The 18,920-nt window shown below is 49.1% G+C and overlaps 1 protein-coding gene across 2 annotated transcripts in view; it reads left to right on the forward strand.

Moving 5' to 3' along the window:
• Positions 1 to 18,920, forward strand: part of CPAP (centrosome assembly and centriole elongation protein) — a 354,772-nt gene that overhangs the window by 253,120 nt on the left and 82,732 nt on the right. For both annotated transcript variants that reach the window (XM_086935221.1, XM_086935222.1), the window contains one exon: positions 3,942 to 4,043. In XM_086935221.1, the coding sequence (XP_086791347.1) occupies positions 3,942 to 4,043 (102 nt within the window). The remainder of the gene's footprint in view (positions 1 to 3,941; positions 4,044 to 18,920) is intronic.

An 18,920-nucleotide genomic window follows, 5' to 3' on the forward strand; every position in this document is an offset into this window, starting at 1 on the left:
TAAGTTTGTAAAGCAGACCCTCGTGCCATACTCGGTCAAATGCTTTTGCTACATCCAGAAAGACTACTCCAGTAGACTTGTTGATGTTGAATCCATGGCTGATGATGTCCACAACTCTGAGGGGTTGGTGATTGGTTGAGTGGTCTTTCCGGAACCCAAACTGTTCTTTAGCAAGGAGGTTGTTGCTTGTTGCGAAATCCACGAGACGGGCGAGGATAACTTTTTCAAAGAGTTTTGATAGGCCAGATAGCAGACTTATGGGGCGGTAGTTTGCAGGATCTCGTAGTGGTTTCCCAGCCTTGGGGAATACGACGACTCTTGCTTCTTTCCAGGCGTTTGGGAAGTACTGGTGATGCATGCATGCGTTAAATATCTCAGCAAGGTGATCCACTGCGGTATCTGGGAGCATCTTGATGGCTTGGTTGACTATTCTGTCCTTCCCTGGTGCCTTGCCGTTTTTTAGTGTTTTTGCCAGGGCCAGTAATTCGCCCATTGAGCATTCCTCAATGTGCTCGGTTTCTGTTTCTGGTGGGTGCTCCTGGTGATGCTTGGCGACCTCTTGCTCAACTTCTGTTGCCAGTTTGCTTGCCTGGTTGGGCCTGAAGGATTCCTCCAGCGTGTCAGCAAAGACCTCTGCCTTATCCCTGTTGCTGCATGCCAGGTGAGTCTTCCCTTGGATCGGTGGGTTTGGTTCCTTCTTCCCGGTCAGGCGGCGGGTCATTCTCCAGATAGAGTTGTCTGAGACCTTTAGGTTAGCTGTAGCTGCTTCCCATTTTTCTCCTCTGTGCTGGCTTATTTGTATCTTCAGTTGCCTTGTCAGCTCATTATACTTCTTCAGCAGGTCGGGGGTGCGGTTCCTCTGCCACTCTCTGCGGGCTCTGTTCTTCTCAGCTATTGACTGCTTGATGCCCTTCGGGAGATCGTAGATTGAGCATCGTTGTAGTTTCTGTTCCGGAGTGCTGTGCTCAATAGCTGCGTGGATTGAATCTGTGAGGTGGCGAATCGCCTGGTCGATGTCTTCAGTGCTTTGCAGCGGACCAGGGACCAGTGTCTCCTCCAGGCATCTCTTGTATAGGCACCAGTCCGCCTTCTTGAAGTTGTGCCTGATGCCCTGTTGCTGGTCTTCAAGTACGTCTCCAACTGTGATCAACACTGGGTTGTGGTCGGATGTCAGCGCTGTTAAGGTTTCAAGCTCCATAGACTGGGAGAGATTCTTCAAGACCACTATGTCCAGAACATCCGGTTTATATAGTGCAGAGCCTGGATAGTGTGTTGGTTGAGTCGGGCCTGCCACTACAAAGTCCTCCTTCTTTGAATGGGCGAGTAGGGCGTGTCCTTTGCGGTTTCCCGTCCGAGAGTTCCAGCATTTGTGCTTGGCGTTAAGGTCGCCTCCAATTAGTGTGGGGATGCTGGGGTCCAATAAAGCATCCAGGTCCTTTGGGACTAGCTTGCCTGGGGGTGAGTAGGCAGCGACCAGCCGCAGCGGGCCTGCAGATGTCTGGATCTGTATGCCAGTTGCTTCAATACTCCCAACAGGTGGTAGAGAGATCTCGTGGTGCTTCACTTTTGTGCTGACGATCACCGCTGTTCCTCCGCCCTTGGCTCCAGTGGTGCGATCTGTGCGGTATACCCTGTGGTTTGCTAAGCTGAGCTTCTGGCTTCCTTGCAGGTGGGTCTCGGAAATAAGCGCTATATCCATGTCCATGGTTTCCATCAGGTGCAGGAGTTCTGCAGTTTTCTTCTGAATGCCATTAGCATTCCACATCACGAAGAGGGAGTTTCTTTTAGATTTTGCAGCCATTGCTGGTGTTTTCTTCGCCCTGGAAAAGTCCGGCGATAAGGCTCGCCACCATTGTCACCACCGGGTGGATGTTCATGTCTGCGACTGTTTTTGCAATCTTCGCGATGAGTTCCTGCCAGTTGATGGCTGATCCTAACTCACAGGATGGTGCTGGGGCGGCCGTTGGTGCTGGGGCGGCAGTTGGTGCTGGGGCGGCAGTTGGTCCTGGGGCGGCAGTTGGTCCTGGGGCGGCAGTTGGTGCTGGGCTGTCCTGTTTGGGATTAGCTGTCTCTGCGTATGATCTTCCATCCACACGCGCGCTACTATGGCTGTTGGTTGGTCTGCCATTTGGGATCCTGTGTGTCATTGAGGGTTTGTAAGTCTTCCTTTGCCCCTGGTCCGTCGTTGCTGAGTGTAGGGAAGTCTTTTGTGGTTGTGGGGGTTGGCGCTGGCCTTCCATCTTTGCCTTCTGGAGGTAGGATTTAGAAAAGGGGTGGTGATGAACAGAGTGTCTGAATTAAGCAGACTACTCTTACCCAGTCCAAAGATCAGGGCTTGATCCATCACCGTTATTTATCTCACTGCATCATCCCAGCTCAGAACCTGGCTATATGCAAATCAGTCTGTCCCTGGCCCAGTGCATCATGGGAACAGGGCAGACTAAACTACCAAGCCAATTCTTCACCAGAAAGGAGACAAGCTACCGGGGACCGGTTTCTGGCATTTCAGCCTTCTTCGGCCCGGCTTGCTTGAATCCTGATGGTGCAGTGAGAAAGGGACTCATGTCTGAGTATACCCTGCCACACCTATAGTGGCCAAAAACGATTTAGAAAAGGGGTGGTGATGAACAGAGTGTCTGAATTAAGCAGACTACTCTTACCCAGTCCAAAGATCAGGGCTTGATCCATCACCGTTATTTATCTCACTGCATCATCCCAGCTCAGAACCTGGCTATATGCAAATCAGTCTGTCCCTGGCCCAGTGCATCATGGGAACAGGGCAGACTAAACTACCAAGCCAATTCTTCACCAGAAAGGAGACAAGCTACCGGGGACCGGTTTCTGGCATTTCAGCCTTCTTCGGCCCGGCTTGCTTGAATCCTGATGGTGCAGTGAGAAAGGGACTCATGTCTGAGTATACCCTGCCACACCTATAGTGGCCAAAAACGATTTAGAAAAGGGGTGGTGATGAACAGAGTGTCTGAATTAAGCAGACTACTCTTACCCAGTCCAAAGATCAGGGCTTGATCCATCACCGTTATTTATCTCACTGCATCATCCCAGCTCAGAACCTGGCTATATGCAAATCAGTCTGTCCCTGGCCCAGTGCATCATGGGAACAGGGCAGACTAAACTACCAAGCCAATTCTTCACCAGAAAGGAGACAAGCTACCGGGGACCGGTTTCTGGCATTTCAGCCTTCTTCGGCCCGGCTTGCTTGAATCCTGATGGTGCAGTGAGAAAGGGACTCATGTCTGAGTATACCCTGCCACACCTATAGTGGCCAAAAACGATTTAGAAAAGGGCGCCATGATGACGCGGTGGGGGCGTGCCGCACCATGTACAGACGACACGAGGGGGAGGGGGGACCGATGCCCTGCCATACCTGCGGGGGGGGGGGCGATGCGGCCCCCGCCTTTCCCGAAGTTTTTATCATGAAATGCAAGTACAACGCATTTTTACATCAGAATTACTTTTACTACGCAAGTCTTTAATACGCTAGTCTTTACACCGCATATATGTTTGAATTGGTGACTATGCGCGATTTAGTATATATATAGTAAATAAAAAGAGGGGGTTGTGGTGGTCTCCCCCAAAAGTAAACCTGTAATCGACATAAATGTAATTTTTTTTAAAAATACATAATTTCGTTTAAAATATTATTTTAAGATTAATTTATAATTTTTGAACAGTAGGTGGCAGTGTTAGACTATGACTGGATTTTTATGTAACTGTAAGCGTGGTAAAAGTGTACGTGGTAGTTGATTGCGTGGTAAAGGTATGTCAGATGTGAGTGAATTTAAATGTGAGGTAGTGGTATGCATTTGAAAATCGGCGTTGTAAAAACGTGTGTAGTAAAATGTAGGTTCTTTTATGGAAAAAATATGCTGTAATTTTATTGAAAGGCTTCAAGCAATGAATAAGACAGTTTATAATTTCAGAACGATCCCTGCGCTGGAGCTAGTCAAGGAGCACCCCTCACTTCTGGCCATAAGGGTAGCGTTGAAGAGATCCGGGGAGAAATCAGCTATCCTGATGGAAAGGTCAGTAGTCAAAATTATCAAGGCACATGATGTTTAAAAATGATTGCCATCTATGTAATGTAATTTATAAACATGCAAGTTATTACGGCTTCAGGCTACTGCAGGATTAGAAAAATAGCTGGCATAGGCCAATGTAAATAATCATATAACAAAAGCAGTGCAGCAAGTTCAGTCAAAACTGTTTTTGGAGATGACAAATGATTGAAAAATGTAATCCAAATTTAAGTTTGTTTCCATTTTGTTTACACATAATTTCAATCTTACTTGATTTAGAAAGTAGAATGTATTTTTAATATAAATGTGGCGATCTTTGATATACTGATTGTATTTCGTGACAATGAAAAAGGTAAGTGAAATTATAATACATTGTTCGATGTTCGTCACTGATGTAGATGTAAATGTAGAATCATTCGTATGAGCGTGCAGTGGCTCCTGAAAAGAAACACATGGGAACTGAAGTCATTGGACGATATTCTTTTGATTAACTGGTCCTGCAAGTCTCTGTACAAATTTCCTCTGTTACCCCTGATTCCGACAGTACTCATGAAGCTGGAGCACTCCAATGCAAAAATTATCCTCATTACTCCGGAATGGCCAAAGCAATGGTGGTTTCCACACAAGAAACTACTGTTCATCCAAGTTTTCTATGGGAGATGCAGGGGTGAATAAGTTACCCAAAGGTACAGTCTGTGAATTTGGTTAAATTACTCCTGAGGTTGTACAATACGGTCACCTAAATTTCCCTTAATGTATGCAAATACTTAAAGAAGCCAAACTTTCTTCTACAAAACCTTCCTATAATTGCACATGTAGAAGATTTGTAATATTATGCTTATGAAACAAACACGATCCAAGTCATCATAAAGATGTAATCATACAATGTGTGCTACATTTGGTAAAGTAAAAACTGCAGTACTCTTCAATTAAGGTTCATTAGGCTGCCATTGCAGCCTACAAAAAAGTCCCAAGTCAAAAGTCCTGCTTTACAATTCCAGTTATTAAATACTTTTTGGAAGCACTCATGAAAATGCTTCTTCCAAGACAGCAGCCTTCTCCTCCATGGGAACAGAATCTGCTTCTTTCTAAATTAATGTCTACTCATGAGTCTATCCAAAAGGTCTTGTTGCAGCATCTAACTTGGAAATTTGCTTTTTGTTAGAAATTCTATCTGCTGGAAGGGTCAGTGACCTTCAAGCTTTATCTGCGATTGAGCCTTGTACAGTGTTCTATCATAATACTTTGTATTAAGAACAAGTCCAACTTTTTTTACCAAGGTAGTATCAGATTTTCATATTTATTAGAAAATTCCTTAGCCAGTTTTCCTCACTAATACTTCTACTCAATATTAGAAGAGTCCTAAAATTCAATTTAGTTAGATCTGAGGAAAACTAAAATGATGACCACAAAACCATTTCTAGATAGATAGTTTCCTGTATTATTATTGGTGGTTATCAACAAGCCAACACACCCCTTCAGGGTAAACCAAGAGTTCATTCCACAAGGGGGGAAAGCATCCACTGCTGCTTAATTGAAAAATGTCCCCTTATTAGATTTTTTAAATATTTGAAAACTGGACAAATGGCAATGAATCCTTGTGTTCATCAAGTACTATTATTAGGATGAAAACACTAGGGCTGACACAATAGGAGGAAAGCAGTTTAGAAAAAAAAATATTAGCTTCTCTGACTTTGTATTAATAAAGTTGTACTAGGGAGCTCTGTTACACATTGACATTTGCTTCGAGGGAGGTATAAGCCTGCAAATCAGTTCCGTTTATGACCATCTGGCGGACCCTATGATGCAGATGAAAGTTTTGCGTACTTTATTCCTGGTTCTGCATATCTGATGGAGACTACTATCCGCAGATTCCTTCACGTAGAATTATCCCCAGTCGTGAGACTGGATCCAGAAACTTTTTTACCACAGTATCCCTGCGCGCTGGGGGCGGGGCGACATCCTGCGACTCCGCCCATGCGTCGTCCGCATACGTGACGTCAGCGAGGTCACATTTGCCCCACGCCGGCGCGCCTACGTCAGTTTTTTTCCTTTTCCGTGTGCAACGCGGATCCGGTCTTGCTGCAGGCCTGTTTGGGGCCCTTTTTTCTTCACCAATTGTCTTCTGTCTAGTGGAACAGTGTGCGAATGCCTTCGAGCTTTAAAACTTGCACGTCGTGTGGGCGTCTTATGTCAGCGACGGACCCTCATCTCATTTGTATGTGGTGTATGGGGGAGGATCACGGCACCACTGATTGTGAGGCGTGTCAACAGTTGAAGCTGAAGTCGCAGCGGGAGCGCCGCATGAAACTTCTATTAGTGCGTCTCTCCAGGTCGACCTCCTCCCCTCGATCAGTTTCGGCGGACGGCTACTGATTCGGCCGTGGTAGTAGTCCTCGTCCTTCTCCGATGTCGCAAGAGTATCACAACTGGTGGGTACATGTTGCAGTTTGTCCCCGGGGGCTGGTGTTCGGCCTTCCAGGGGCATGGGTTCTCCGCGGGTGATGCGGCCCGCGTGTCGTCCTCCTATCCACCGTTTCCCGGTGAGGGGGCGTCGAGAGTCCAAATGGAGACATACGCAGCAGCTTTGTGGGCCTCGCTGGTGTCTCCTCCTCCTTCCCCTTCTTCCCCTCCTGGTGTGCCGACGGATCTTTTGCCTCATGCAGGGCCCTCCGGGCTCCGGCCCCAACTGGTTCGGATCCAGGCTTAGAGGATGTGGTGCTGTTGGGGTGCGGCCACTCTGGGGTCCCTCCTTCAGGCCAACACCGCAAACTCCCGCGGGAGTCCCTGTGGTGTCGTTGGAGATTGCCGGGGCTCGGGTCGCATCCCCGAGCCCCGCTCGGCCCTCTGAGCAGGCAAAGGCCTCGTCCAAGGCTGAGCTGATGCCGTCCAGGTGCCGGTGTCTGCTTCGGGCAGCGCCACAAGGGTTGGTGACCTCTCCTCGTCCTGCTCTGGGCCGAGGTGGGGTGGGGACTCCTCGTCTCCCTCCGGGCTTTCCTCGTTCCTCCCCGCAGGTGGCTGCCTTGTCGGAGGGCGAGTGGGAGGTTGATTCGTCCCTGGCGCCACCACATGGGTCGCCGGACCACCTCCGCAACATTCTGGGCTGAGGACTTAGGGTCACTCCCCCGGTTCCTCTCGTCCCTCCACGCAGGCGGCTGCCTCGGCGGCAGTCGAGTCAGTGCCGTTCCGGCACCGTTCCTTGGCCACTTTGGCTCCGGTCCCTGGTGCAGTGTGACTTGGAGGGGCCCTATCCGGTCTCTCCCTCGGCGCCGGATGGTGCTGGTGTCCTACCTCAGGGTGCAGACTCCACGGCTCCACATAGAGGTCGTGCCGTGGATTCGTCTTCGGACGCTCCCTCTTCTTCGGAGGCTGGCTGCATATTAGTGTCACCTTCCCCAGAGACTGGCTGCCGCGTGGTGTCTTTTTAACCGGCGTCGTCGAAGGGTGGCTCCCTGCTATTTCTGAGGCAGAGGTGCTCGTCGGAGCGGCAGGTACCCCATTCTTCAGTACCTTCTGACTTTCAGGTCTGGCCCTTGTCCGTCCTGCTTGGCTTCGTGGACGGCTCACTTAGTCTACAGCCGTCACCTATGGAGGAACTACTTTCTTCTCCGTAGGGCCCTACGGAGGCGGATGCGGCCTTCGCTCACGCCTTGTCCACGGCTGTGGGAATTCTGTGCATGGGGGACCCGATTGCTCATTTTCCGGCGCACTATCTCTTGGAGGTTCTCCACCAGGGCTTTGGTGGGTGGGAGATCTTACTCCCCTTTGAGAGTTCGCTCCTTTCTTCCCTGACGAGAGCTTGGAGGCATCCTGCCACAAGGGATCCGGTGCCTCAACACCTTCTGCACCGACACCTTCCGGCATCACGTGACCCGGCGTGCCTCTCCCTCCACCCCTCTGCTGCCAGTCCATTTTTGAGGACCGGTTTCCCCTCCCTGCCGCCACTGTTGACTCCGCCGTCCCGAGAGGCTCGCTGGCTGGACTCTTGGGGGCGCAACATCTTTGCCTCAACCAGTGCTGCCCTGCGGGCCCTTAACACCTTGTGTGTATTGGCGAGGGCCTCATCTTGTTTGTGGAACTCGGTTGAGTCTTTAGGATCCGCGGCTTCGATCGACCGCCGCAGAGGCAGCCGCCTGCGTGGAGGGACAAGAGGAACCGGGGGAGTGACCCGAAGTCCTCAGGTGGACTTACGGCATCATGCTTTAGATGGTCGGGAGCTAGCGGCGTTTATTCTCCGCTCAACTCTGGACATCTCAGAGGTGCTGGGCCGGGCTATGGCTTCCTCAGTCGCCCTCCATCGCCATGCTGTCTTCGGGACGGCGTGTTCCCTGTGAATATTCGGGAGCGGCTCATTGATCTTCCGTTTGATAGCAGCCTGTTGTTCTATGCCCCGGCCGATTCTGCCATCTAGAGGTTCTGGGTACAAAAGGTGGTGGTGATGGACGGAGTATCTGAACCAATCAAACACTCACACCCAGTCTACAGATCTGGGTTTAATCCATCACCGTTCTTTAGCCCACTCTGCCACCCCAGTTCAGACATGGCCATATGCAAACTGAAGAAACGGGTGTGGTTGAGATGAGCTCAGCTCATCATGAGCACACGGCCATTGTGGCTCATGACGAGCTGAGCTCGTCATGAGCACTGGTGCGCTGTGCGCGCCCCCCGCCCCCGCCCCCAGCACAGTGGGGGAATTAGCTCTCATGGTGGAAGCACTGGGAGATACAGGTGCAAGTGACACCATAGTGACTGGAAAAACTGGTATCTCCAGGACACTATCTGGCTGGACAGGCTGATTATGGTACTAAGGTTCATTCCAGGGCTGTAGTCCTGGAGAGGGGAGGGGTTACTGGTCTGAAACGGGTGGTGCTATTCTCTGAAATTCCTGTCAAAAGTCTGTAATGGAACGTTCTGGAGTCCTCCTCTTGAGCTGAGGTCAAGCTTGGGTCCCATGCAGCCATGCTAGGAATCCCTGAATGGGTGTGCGTAGAACCCAGAGCACAGTTCCATGCCCAGGGTGAAAAAGAAGTGTTAGAGCCTGAAACTGTGGCCCAACCCTCCAAAAGGTAAGAAGCCTGGGAAACCAACTTCTGAACAGCCACAAGCTCAGGTCCCCTCTCCTCAGGTAGAAGACATATCAGCCTTAGAGGGTATTGAGTCCCAGGAACTTGGGCATTACCAGGCAGAGTTCCTAGGCCCTCTAGCGAAGAGCTCTGCCAAGGGCAGAGTGTGAGAAGTTGGCCTGATATGTGATGTCCACTATTCTAGTGGGCACCCTGTATCAGTCCAAACAACCCTTATGGTGATGGTTGTAAAGTCAACCTTATAGACCAGCTATCCTAGTGGTAGCATGGACAAAGCAGTCTTAGGCTAATACTTCAGAGAGCATGTGAAGCCAATTGTTTTACCAATAATAACCCCTTGAATACCAAATGAAAGGACACCACACAAGGTTTATATCAAATATATATGTATTTATTACTAACACAACCCCTCTGCACTCTTTATGAGTCAGAGTTCGAGATACAGCACAAGTGACTCAATAAGCATACTATAAGTTGCACAAATATAATTCTGCCCTAGGGGCCTCACGAACCATATACTAAGTAAGTGGTATAAGAACCACTTCAGAACAGGTGAATAGGCCAGGGGCCTAGGGAATCGCTGGGACTAAACTGAACAACCACAGGTTAGGAAGTAGGAGTCTCACAGGATGCGTGTGCAGTGTCTAAACACACACGCGAGTTCTCATAGACTTTCAATGGGAACGTAAAAGTTAGAACCTAGTTGATGTCGGAGAGTCCAGGTGGACTTGCGGGGAAACCCAGTGTTCGAGGCATGTGGGCTGCTGAATTCATATCTGTGCATAGATCGCCGCCTAATGTTGGGTCCGGATGATTGCACATTGTTGTCCTGGAAGAGTCTTCGAAGTATCACGAGATAGGTGGCTCCTCCCTTGGACTACAGTGCGCATGGGCATCCTCTCCATCCTCAGATTGTTTTTTTCCGCCATTGGGTTCGGATGTAATTTCATAACTCGGAGTTCGGAATCGATTACAAACTTTCTAAAAGGCCAAAAGGCCTTCGGGTGCGTCAGTATTGTTATTCGATCGGTGCCAACAACTTTATTCCTGTTGCTTTCTATTCAGGACGTCGAATCTGGCCACGTGGCCTTTTCGACACCAACGGACCGATCGTCAATGGAACAAAGTCCATTCAAAAGATGCCCCAACTATAACTCAAAATATCCACACATAGATAAACACCCTGTGTGTAACAAGTGTTTATCTCCAGAACACAATGAAGCCGACTACTTAGCTTGTGCACAATTTCGATCGAAGAAAACACTTCGGATTCGACGAGCAGCGAGGCAGACAATGCAGAAGCCAGCGCCTGACCCGGAGAACATCTTTGAAGACGACAAAGAGGTCGTCGAAGCTGGAGACTCAGATCAGCAGTCGGAACAGGGGTCAGAACATGACTCCAACTACTACGTGGACGAAGGAGAAGACATCGTCGAGGTAGGGTACGACGATCCAGGCATCGGAGCCGTCTAGGACGACTCCGGCGAGGAAACAGGGCCAACTGTGAGTCCGGAGCCCAGTACATTTACTGATAGGCTTCCAGAGGCTCAGGTCGACGCATCGCCAGAAGGCCTTAGCCAAGATCATGACATCGATTCTATAGCTCCGCAATTCAGCCTGGCTAAGAATATAAGACAAGAGCCATCGGTGCAACATTACCATAGCTTGGTAATATCGAAACCGAAAGGGATAGAAACGAAACAGAAACTGATAGACTTTACAGTCTTCGGACCGAAAGGTGTGAATCCATCGGAGCCGACCAAAAAGAAAATGGACGTCGACCCGGCTGGGTCGCATATAAGGGTTGTCGAGCCGAGAGCCAGTACACCCATGTCCACGATGAAGCTAAAGGCCGTCGAACCGACAAGATCGATGTCGACACCAAGCAACACAAACAAGGGACTCCAACAGAAGACGGTTGTCGAACCGCAACAGAAAGTCGACAAACCAAGGCCAGTGCACACAAAGACACTCGACCCGAAGGCAAGGATCGAACCGAAGGGGTCCGTCGAGCCGAGGCAGCAAAACATGGCTCCAAAGCAGCAAGCTCCGAAGACGACACAAGGCCAAAAAGTAGTTATCGAATAGACGCAAACAGTCGGATCAATAACAATTACCGATCCGAAAAAGTTCATACAGACTAAAAAGACTGTCGAAACACAAAAGTCCCTCGGACCGATAAAATTCGGACTTCCAACACACGTGAAGCCAAGAGCGGTCGAACCAACAACCGGAATCGGACCGACACAAACTAAAAAGGCGATAACGGGGAAAAGACCTAAAACACCAGAAGAGCAAGAGCCCTCCACAGATGAACAGTCAAAACTGTATGTTGACCCCGATACTGGCAAAGTTACCCTATCAAAAAGGAAAATCAGACCAGACACTTATGCTGAGGCCTATAAGATACCACTCAAAAAGAAAAGAGACACTTCTACATCTCCAATTCTCTTTGAGCCTATCAGACCACATGTGCAAGAAACTTATACATATTCTCCCACACGTACAGATGAGGATATGGACTATGAGGATAATGAACAGTACAATTATACTGTGGACAATGACCAGGACAACCAGAATCAACCATGGTCTGACCCTGTAGATCCTGGAGACTCTCAGCCCATTCCAGACAATACTGCATACCCTGTTAAAACTTTGCCTACAGAGGACACAGCTGCTTTCAATGTATTGATAGAAAGAGCAGCATACAATCACCACGTGGAGATGCATGCAGACCCCATTGAGGAAGACTTCCTCTTTGACACTTTAAACACTTCTGAAAGATCAGTCAAAACATTGCCAATGTTAAAAGGGGTCCTTAAACACGCAGGGGACATATTTAAGGAAACAACCAGGGCACGGGTGGTTAACCCCAGAATAGAGAGGAAATATAGGCCAGCGCCATTGGACCCTACATACATTAAGGGACAGCTGCCTTTAGACTCTTTGGTAGTGTCCAATGCACGTAAACGTGCTAATTTGCAGACTACTGGCGAGGCTCCACCTCCAGATAAAGAGTCTAAGATTCTGGAGGCTTCAGGCAAAAGGGTAGCTGCTCAAGCAGTTAACATATGGAGAATTTCAAACACACAAGCCCTGTTAGCCAGGTATGACAGGGCACACTATGACACACTAGAGCAAATTCTCCAGCATCTACCTGACCTTTATAAAGAACAGGCAGAGTTCCTAATACAAGAGGGAAAGCTAATATCTAACGCCTCCATCAAATGTGCGCTAGATGCGGCAGACACAGCAGCCAGGACTATCAATACCAGTGTCCTGCTCAGAAGACATGCGTGGCTCCGCATCTCTGGGTTTAAGTATGAGGTTCAGAGCACTTTACTCAATCAACCTGTAAACCCTGATTATTTATTTAGTCCTGATGTGGACACAATATTAGACAAGATGAAGAAGGATACCGAGACAGCCAAGTCTATGGGAGCCGTGCAATCACAACAATACAGAGGCGGCTCCTTTCGTCGCTCCAGCAACAGAGGAGCTGCAAGAGGAGGCTCAGCACAGCAAACCTCATACAACAAAGGGAACATGCAAAACACCTTCAACAAACACAGTAGAGGTGGATACCGTGGCAATAACAGCAAAGGTAGAGGACGAGGGAATAACACCACCAGATCCTCTACCAATACCAAACAGTGACTTCTTGTCACTACCCCCAGACCATGTAACACCGGTCGGGGGGAAGATTACAGCAATTCCTGCCAGTCTGGGAAAATATAACTACAGGAAGGACGGGTCTCTCAGACCAATTTTAGACCTCAGGCCCCTAAACCAATACATCTTATCAAAGCATTTCCACATGATCACTCTACAGCAGGTATTACCACTGTTGCGTCAAGGACACTTCCTCGCAACACTAGACCTCAAAGACGCATATTTCCATATACCAATCTACCTGGCACACAGGAAATATCTCACGTTTACAATACAAAATCAGCACTACCAATTCAAAGTCCTTCCTTTTGGGGTGACGACAGCCCCAAGGGTGTTCACCAAGTGCCTAGCGACAGTAGCTGCACATCTAAGAAGACAGCATATTTATGTCTGTCCATATCTGGACGACTGGCTGATACAAGCACAGTCAGCCCAGCAAAGTGCCAGCCACATGTCACGCACTATTCACCTCCTGCACAGTTTAGGTTTCTTGCTAAACTACCAAAAGTCCCATCTTCAGCCTGCCCACGTACAACAGTACCTGGGAGCTACAATAGACACTCTGGCAGCAAAAGCACAGCCAAATTCTGCCAGAATAAACAGCATTCAGAGGCTGATCCAAAAGTTCAGGCCCCAACACTCGCTCCCAGCCCGAGTGTTTATCCAACTAATAGGCATGAAGGCCTCATGCATTTTCATAGTCCCTCACGCGAGACTACACATGCGTCCGCTGCAGGAGTGCCTAGCACGTCAGTGGAACCAGGCTCAAGGACAATTGAACGACCTAGTGTTGGTGAGCGGTCGTGCATACAACTCTCTGCATTGGTGGAATCCACAAATCTTTGCAAGGGACGACTGTTCCAAGAGCCTGTACCACAAATAGTGTTGACGACGGACGCATCCCTAATAGAGTGGGGAGCCCATGTCCTCCACCACACAGTGCAGGGCTTATGGACCACGCAGCAAAAGGCTGTTGTCCCATTCTTGCACAGATCATGACTCAGTATGAATTTTAATTATGATATTTCCCCTTTAGTTTTAATTGTTTGTAATGATGCAATGTTTTTAGGAGGAACTGTAATACTCGAAACTTTTGTATGTATTTTTTATGTTTGTACTTTTATGATACATGTATCGAATAAAGTATTACTACAACTGCAAAAGAAAATGCACATCAACCTACTGGAGCTGATGGCAATTTTTATGGCAATGAAAGCGTTCAAAGTACATCTGTGCAACAAGACCGTGTAGATCCGGACGGACAACATGACTGCAATGTACTACCTACAGAAACAGGGAGGAACACACTCTCCACAGCTGTCGCATCTAGCTCAGAGCGTGTGGAAGTGGGCCATTCAAAGAAACATTTTTCTCATGGCGGAACACCTCCCAGGCAAGGACAATCAAATAGCGGACCTGCTCAGCAGAAACAGCCAACAGGTGCACGAGTGGGAGATTCATCCCACAGTGCTACAACCATACTTCCAACAGTGGGGACAACAAGAGATAGACCTGTTCGCCACAAAAGAAAACACAAAATGCCAGTACTTCGCCGCAAGATTCCCACACCCGCAGTCTCAGGGCAATGCGATATGGATGAACTGGTCAGGCAAATTTGCCTACGCTTTTCCACCAGCACCGTTGATACCGCTAGTGGCATGCAAACTGCGCCAGCGCTCCATGACGCTAATCCTGGTTGCTCCAACATGGGCAAGGTAACCGTGGTACACCACGTTCCTAGAACTTTCCGTGGTGCCTCATCAAAGACTACAACTAACACCCAGTCTCTTAACTCAGAGCCATGGAGACATTCAGCACCCAGATCCGCAGCAGCTGAACCTTGCAATCTGGCTCCTGAAGTCCTAGAGTTTGGCTACCTAAACTTACCTCCTGACTGCATGAACATTATCAAGGAGGCAAAGAGACCCACAACAAGAGCATGCTATGCGGCAAAGTGGAAACGTTTTGTTATTTATTGTAACAACAATGACATAAACCCACTAGACGCATCAACTCAAAATATCATATGCTATCTTTTGCACCTACACCGCTGCAATCTAGCCTATACATCCATAAGGATACACTTAGCTTCCATAGCAGCTTACCTTCAAAACAGGCAGCACCTTTCGCTATTCAGAGTGCCTGCAATTAAAGCATTCATGGAGGGGCTCAAACGAGTGATCCCCCCAAGACACCCACCTTCACCTGTCTGGAACCTAAATGTTGTTTTAACCAGACTAATGGGACCACCTTTTGAAACTTTACACTCGTGTGAAATACAATTTTTAACATGGAAGGTGGCTTTTCTCGTAGTGATTACTTCTCTTAGAAGAGTTAGCGAGCTGCAAGCCCTAACTATTCAAGAACCATTCATCCAAATTCATGCAAATAGTGTCGTGCTTAGGACAAACCCTAAATTCAAGCCAAAAGTGATATCCCACTCCCACATCACTCAAACAATAGAACTGCCAGTGTTCTTCCCAAATCCACAGTCAGTACCTGAAATGGCTCTGTGAGAAGTTGGCCTGATATATAATGTTCACTATTCTAGTGAGCACTTTGTATCAGTCCAAACAACCCTTATTGATGATTGGTTGTAAGTCAACCTTATGGACCAGCTATCCTAGTAGCATGGATACGAGCAGTCTTCGGGCTAAACTCTAGAGGGCGTGTTAAGCCAGCTGTTATACCATCACATATACTCCTTGAACACCAAGTGAAAGGACACCACACAAGTGTTATGAAAATAAACAGTATATTTATTTAGATCACAACATCCCTGTACTCTTTATGAGGACAGGGTACTAAGCACACAACAAAACTCTTAGGAAAATACTATAAGTTGCACAATTTACACAAATGCCCGTGGGGCACGGAAAACCATATACTACAAAAGTGGAATGCGAATTTACTAGCAGGTAAGTACTAATCTCATAGGGTTTGGAATCGCTAGGACTGGCCTACTGAACCTTCAGATTACTAGCAGGAGGCCTAGGGGACTCGGGTGCAGAGTGTGCACTCTCACGCGTAATGCGGGACAAAGTCTATGGAGGCTAGTAAAAGCAAAAGTTAGTGTTCTCGGGCGAACCCGACTAGGTAGGTCAAAAACGAAAGTGGATCTAGGCACTTAGAGAGTTGTTCTACGCTGGAGCACCGGGGTACTCGGTTTGCCTAGCCCAGGGGCTGTGGCTGCATAGGGTTCAAGTGTCGTCGGGAATCCTCGTTGATGGACCAGGAGCCTGAAAGAAGAAGTTGCTGGCAGGCGACCAGTGAAGAAGTTCGAAGTGATCCAAGCCTGGATCGGAGATGGAAGACACCTGTAAGCAGAGGGGACCAAGTTCTGAATCACTAGCCAGTGATTAGATGGGCACCAGGATGGCACCGGATGGAATCACCTCGACCAGGTGAGTGGGCGACGCTGGGCTCTGCAGTCTCACGGACCAGGAGGCGTTGTCGGCGACCAGGATGGAGGTGCGAGCGGTCCCACGATGGTTGCTGCTGTCGACGTCGCTGGACCCAGGATTGGGCAACAAGTCTTGGCAAATTCAAGCCCACGCGGTGGACCTAAAATGGCGTCTGGAGTGGACCAGGAGGGTCCGGGGTGCTCCTCTTTTGGAAGGGAGCAAGGGCCAGTCTGGAGCAACCAGACCAGCAGTGGTGATGTCGTCGTTCGTCGTCGGGAAGGCCACAAGCCAGCGGGCTAGTAGCCAGACAACGCGGTGAGCAGCAAAAAGCAGAAGGGCCCCACGCAGATCTCGTGGATGCTGGGGGGCTGGACTTCGGTGCTGGAGCTGCTCAGGGTCGGGGCTTCTCGGACCCCAAAGCACTCACTCGAGGATCCCTCGGCGGTCGTGCTGGATAGAAGTCGTGCAGTTCTGATGATGGCCGGTCCCTCGAGGTCTCGTCGCACCTACGGTTCTCAGCTTAGCTGTAGAGGTAGGTAGAGGTCAGAGGTGCCAGGGAAGCCGGGTCTCGTCGTGCTGGTCGGTTGGATTCCGGAGGAAGGACGTGCAGCAAACCGCAGTGTTCTTAGATGGTGCCTGCGGGTGCAGGGTGACTTCTCCTTAGCCACAAGGGAGAAATCTTGAGAAGAAGTCGAGAGTTCCTTTCGTAGAAAGTAGTTTCAGGATTCAAAGATGATCTAATTTGGAAGGGTCCCCGCTCCTGCCTTTATCCTAAAGAAAGGGGTGGGTACGCGACTAGGTCCTGCCCTAGGGGTGGGACCAGGAAGGGGGGTGGTTACACCCCTCTCCCATGCCGGACTTTCCCCAGCTCAGGGGCTGGTGTGCCCCTGGAACTGGTTCTAGCCGGCAGATGCATAGTGAGCACCGGGGTGCCACTTGCAGTCACCTTCCTCTAAAGCCCTGCCTACCCAGGATACACAAAACCCTGTCTGGGATGGTGCTAGCACCGCCCCTGACAGGAAACCCTTTGTCCAAGCTCCCCTCGCTGGAAGGACTCCCAGCTGCAGGGGGTCAGACTTGTGTCTGTGGTGGCAGCATCCATTTTGTGATGCTGAGGCTCGAGTTAACTTTAACCGGGGTTCACAGTTACATACATGTCGTGTCCCTCTAGAAGGGTGGAATGCTAACCCCGTCGCCAGAATTGGCGAGGGGTTAGTATTCCAATTCGTATGACACCTTACTCGACATGTTTTGATAAAGCGATACCAAAGATAGCATTTAACAACGAGGATTATAATGCACTTAAGAGTATATGGTACGCGTTATCATGGAACAGCTATTAGGACTTAGTTCCGCAAGCTGCAAACGGGCTCAGCTCATGCCAGAGCACCATCTCACACGATTCCAAGCACTCTGCCTTCAGGATTGTCAAGGCCTGCCATAGGAGTGACTGATAAGAATCTGTATGTCCATTTTAGGGTTAGATATAGGTATATTATATCTAAAGCAAAGGGTGATTACACCACCTTGCCCCAGCTGTCGTGCAGCCAGTTGTGTCAGATTTAGATGGCCAGCCAGGGGTGGCATAATACATGCTGCAGCCCCTGGTAGGCCCTGGGTACACCTATGCCCTGAGTTACAGGGTCTGATAAGGTGGCCCAGTACCAATTGGTAAATGCACCTAAGGTACACTTGTTAATTTAGTGAGAGAACAGCAAGGCTGTGGGTCTGATAGCAGGCCCACAGCCAGAGAAGTCGTAAACCAGTGAAGCAAAAAGCAAAAATCTGGGGTGATCATAGGTAAACCAGTGAAGCAAAAAGCAAAAATCTGGGGTGATCATAGGATTGCAGACCCTACTCTCCTACAGGCTCTACACACATTAGATGCTAAGAGGGCTCTCCTATATTACATAGACAGGACAAAAGATTTCAGGAAGACAAAACAGTTGTTTGTTGCCTTTTCACCACAGCACAAAGGCAACCCCATTTCCAAAATGGTTTAGCTAGATGGATAGTTAAGTGCATTCAAATATGTTACATTAAAGCTAAACGCACTTTAACAGTTCCCCCAAGAGCGCATTCCACACGCAAAGTGGGGGCATCCATGGCTTTCCTAGGAAACAGTGGCGGTTTTTGCATGGGGGCGTTTGGGCGCCGCCCCCCCTGCTTTCTCGCCGTGCAAGAAGGCAGAACAATGGTAGTTATCATATTATATAACTACCATTGTTTCTGCCTTTTCCCACGGCGAGAAAGCACAACTTCCTGGTTAGAATTACTCGAGGGCAGGGGGAGTGGCTTGGGGGAGTGGCTTGCCCATTGTTGGTAATACTGACTGTATGGGCCGCCTGAGGCCGCCCAAACAGACTGTATTACCAACAGTGGGAAAGCCACTCCCCCAAGCCACTCCCCCCTGCCCTCGAGTAACTCTCCCTGTTCTCTCTGTATGCTGCAGCAGCAGCATACAGAGAGAAAATGACGTACCTGGGGCAGCCGGCCGCACCAATGAAAAAAGCGGCAGTGGAGAGGGAGGCTGCCTGCTGCGCCGCCTTCCTGATGACGTGCTGGTGCTGCCTGCATGATTCGAAAGCGAGGACGGCGGGAATCGGGACGGATGAAGTCTCTGGAGTCTGTCTGCTGGACTGTAAGTTACGTTTATTTAACTTATTTATATTTGTATTATTAATGTATTTATTTCATTGTGTAATGTGTTAATGACATGCGTT

This window comes from Lissotriton vulgaris, chromosome 8 (genome assembly GCF_964263255.1).
Source record: "Lissotriton vulgaris chromosome 8, aLisVul1.2, whole genome shotgun sequence".
Taxonomy (NCBI): Eukaryota; Metazoa; Chordata; class Amphibia; order Caudata; family Salamandridae; genus Lissotriton; species Lissotriton vulgaris.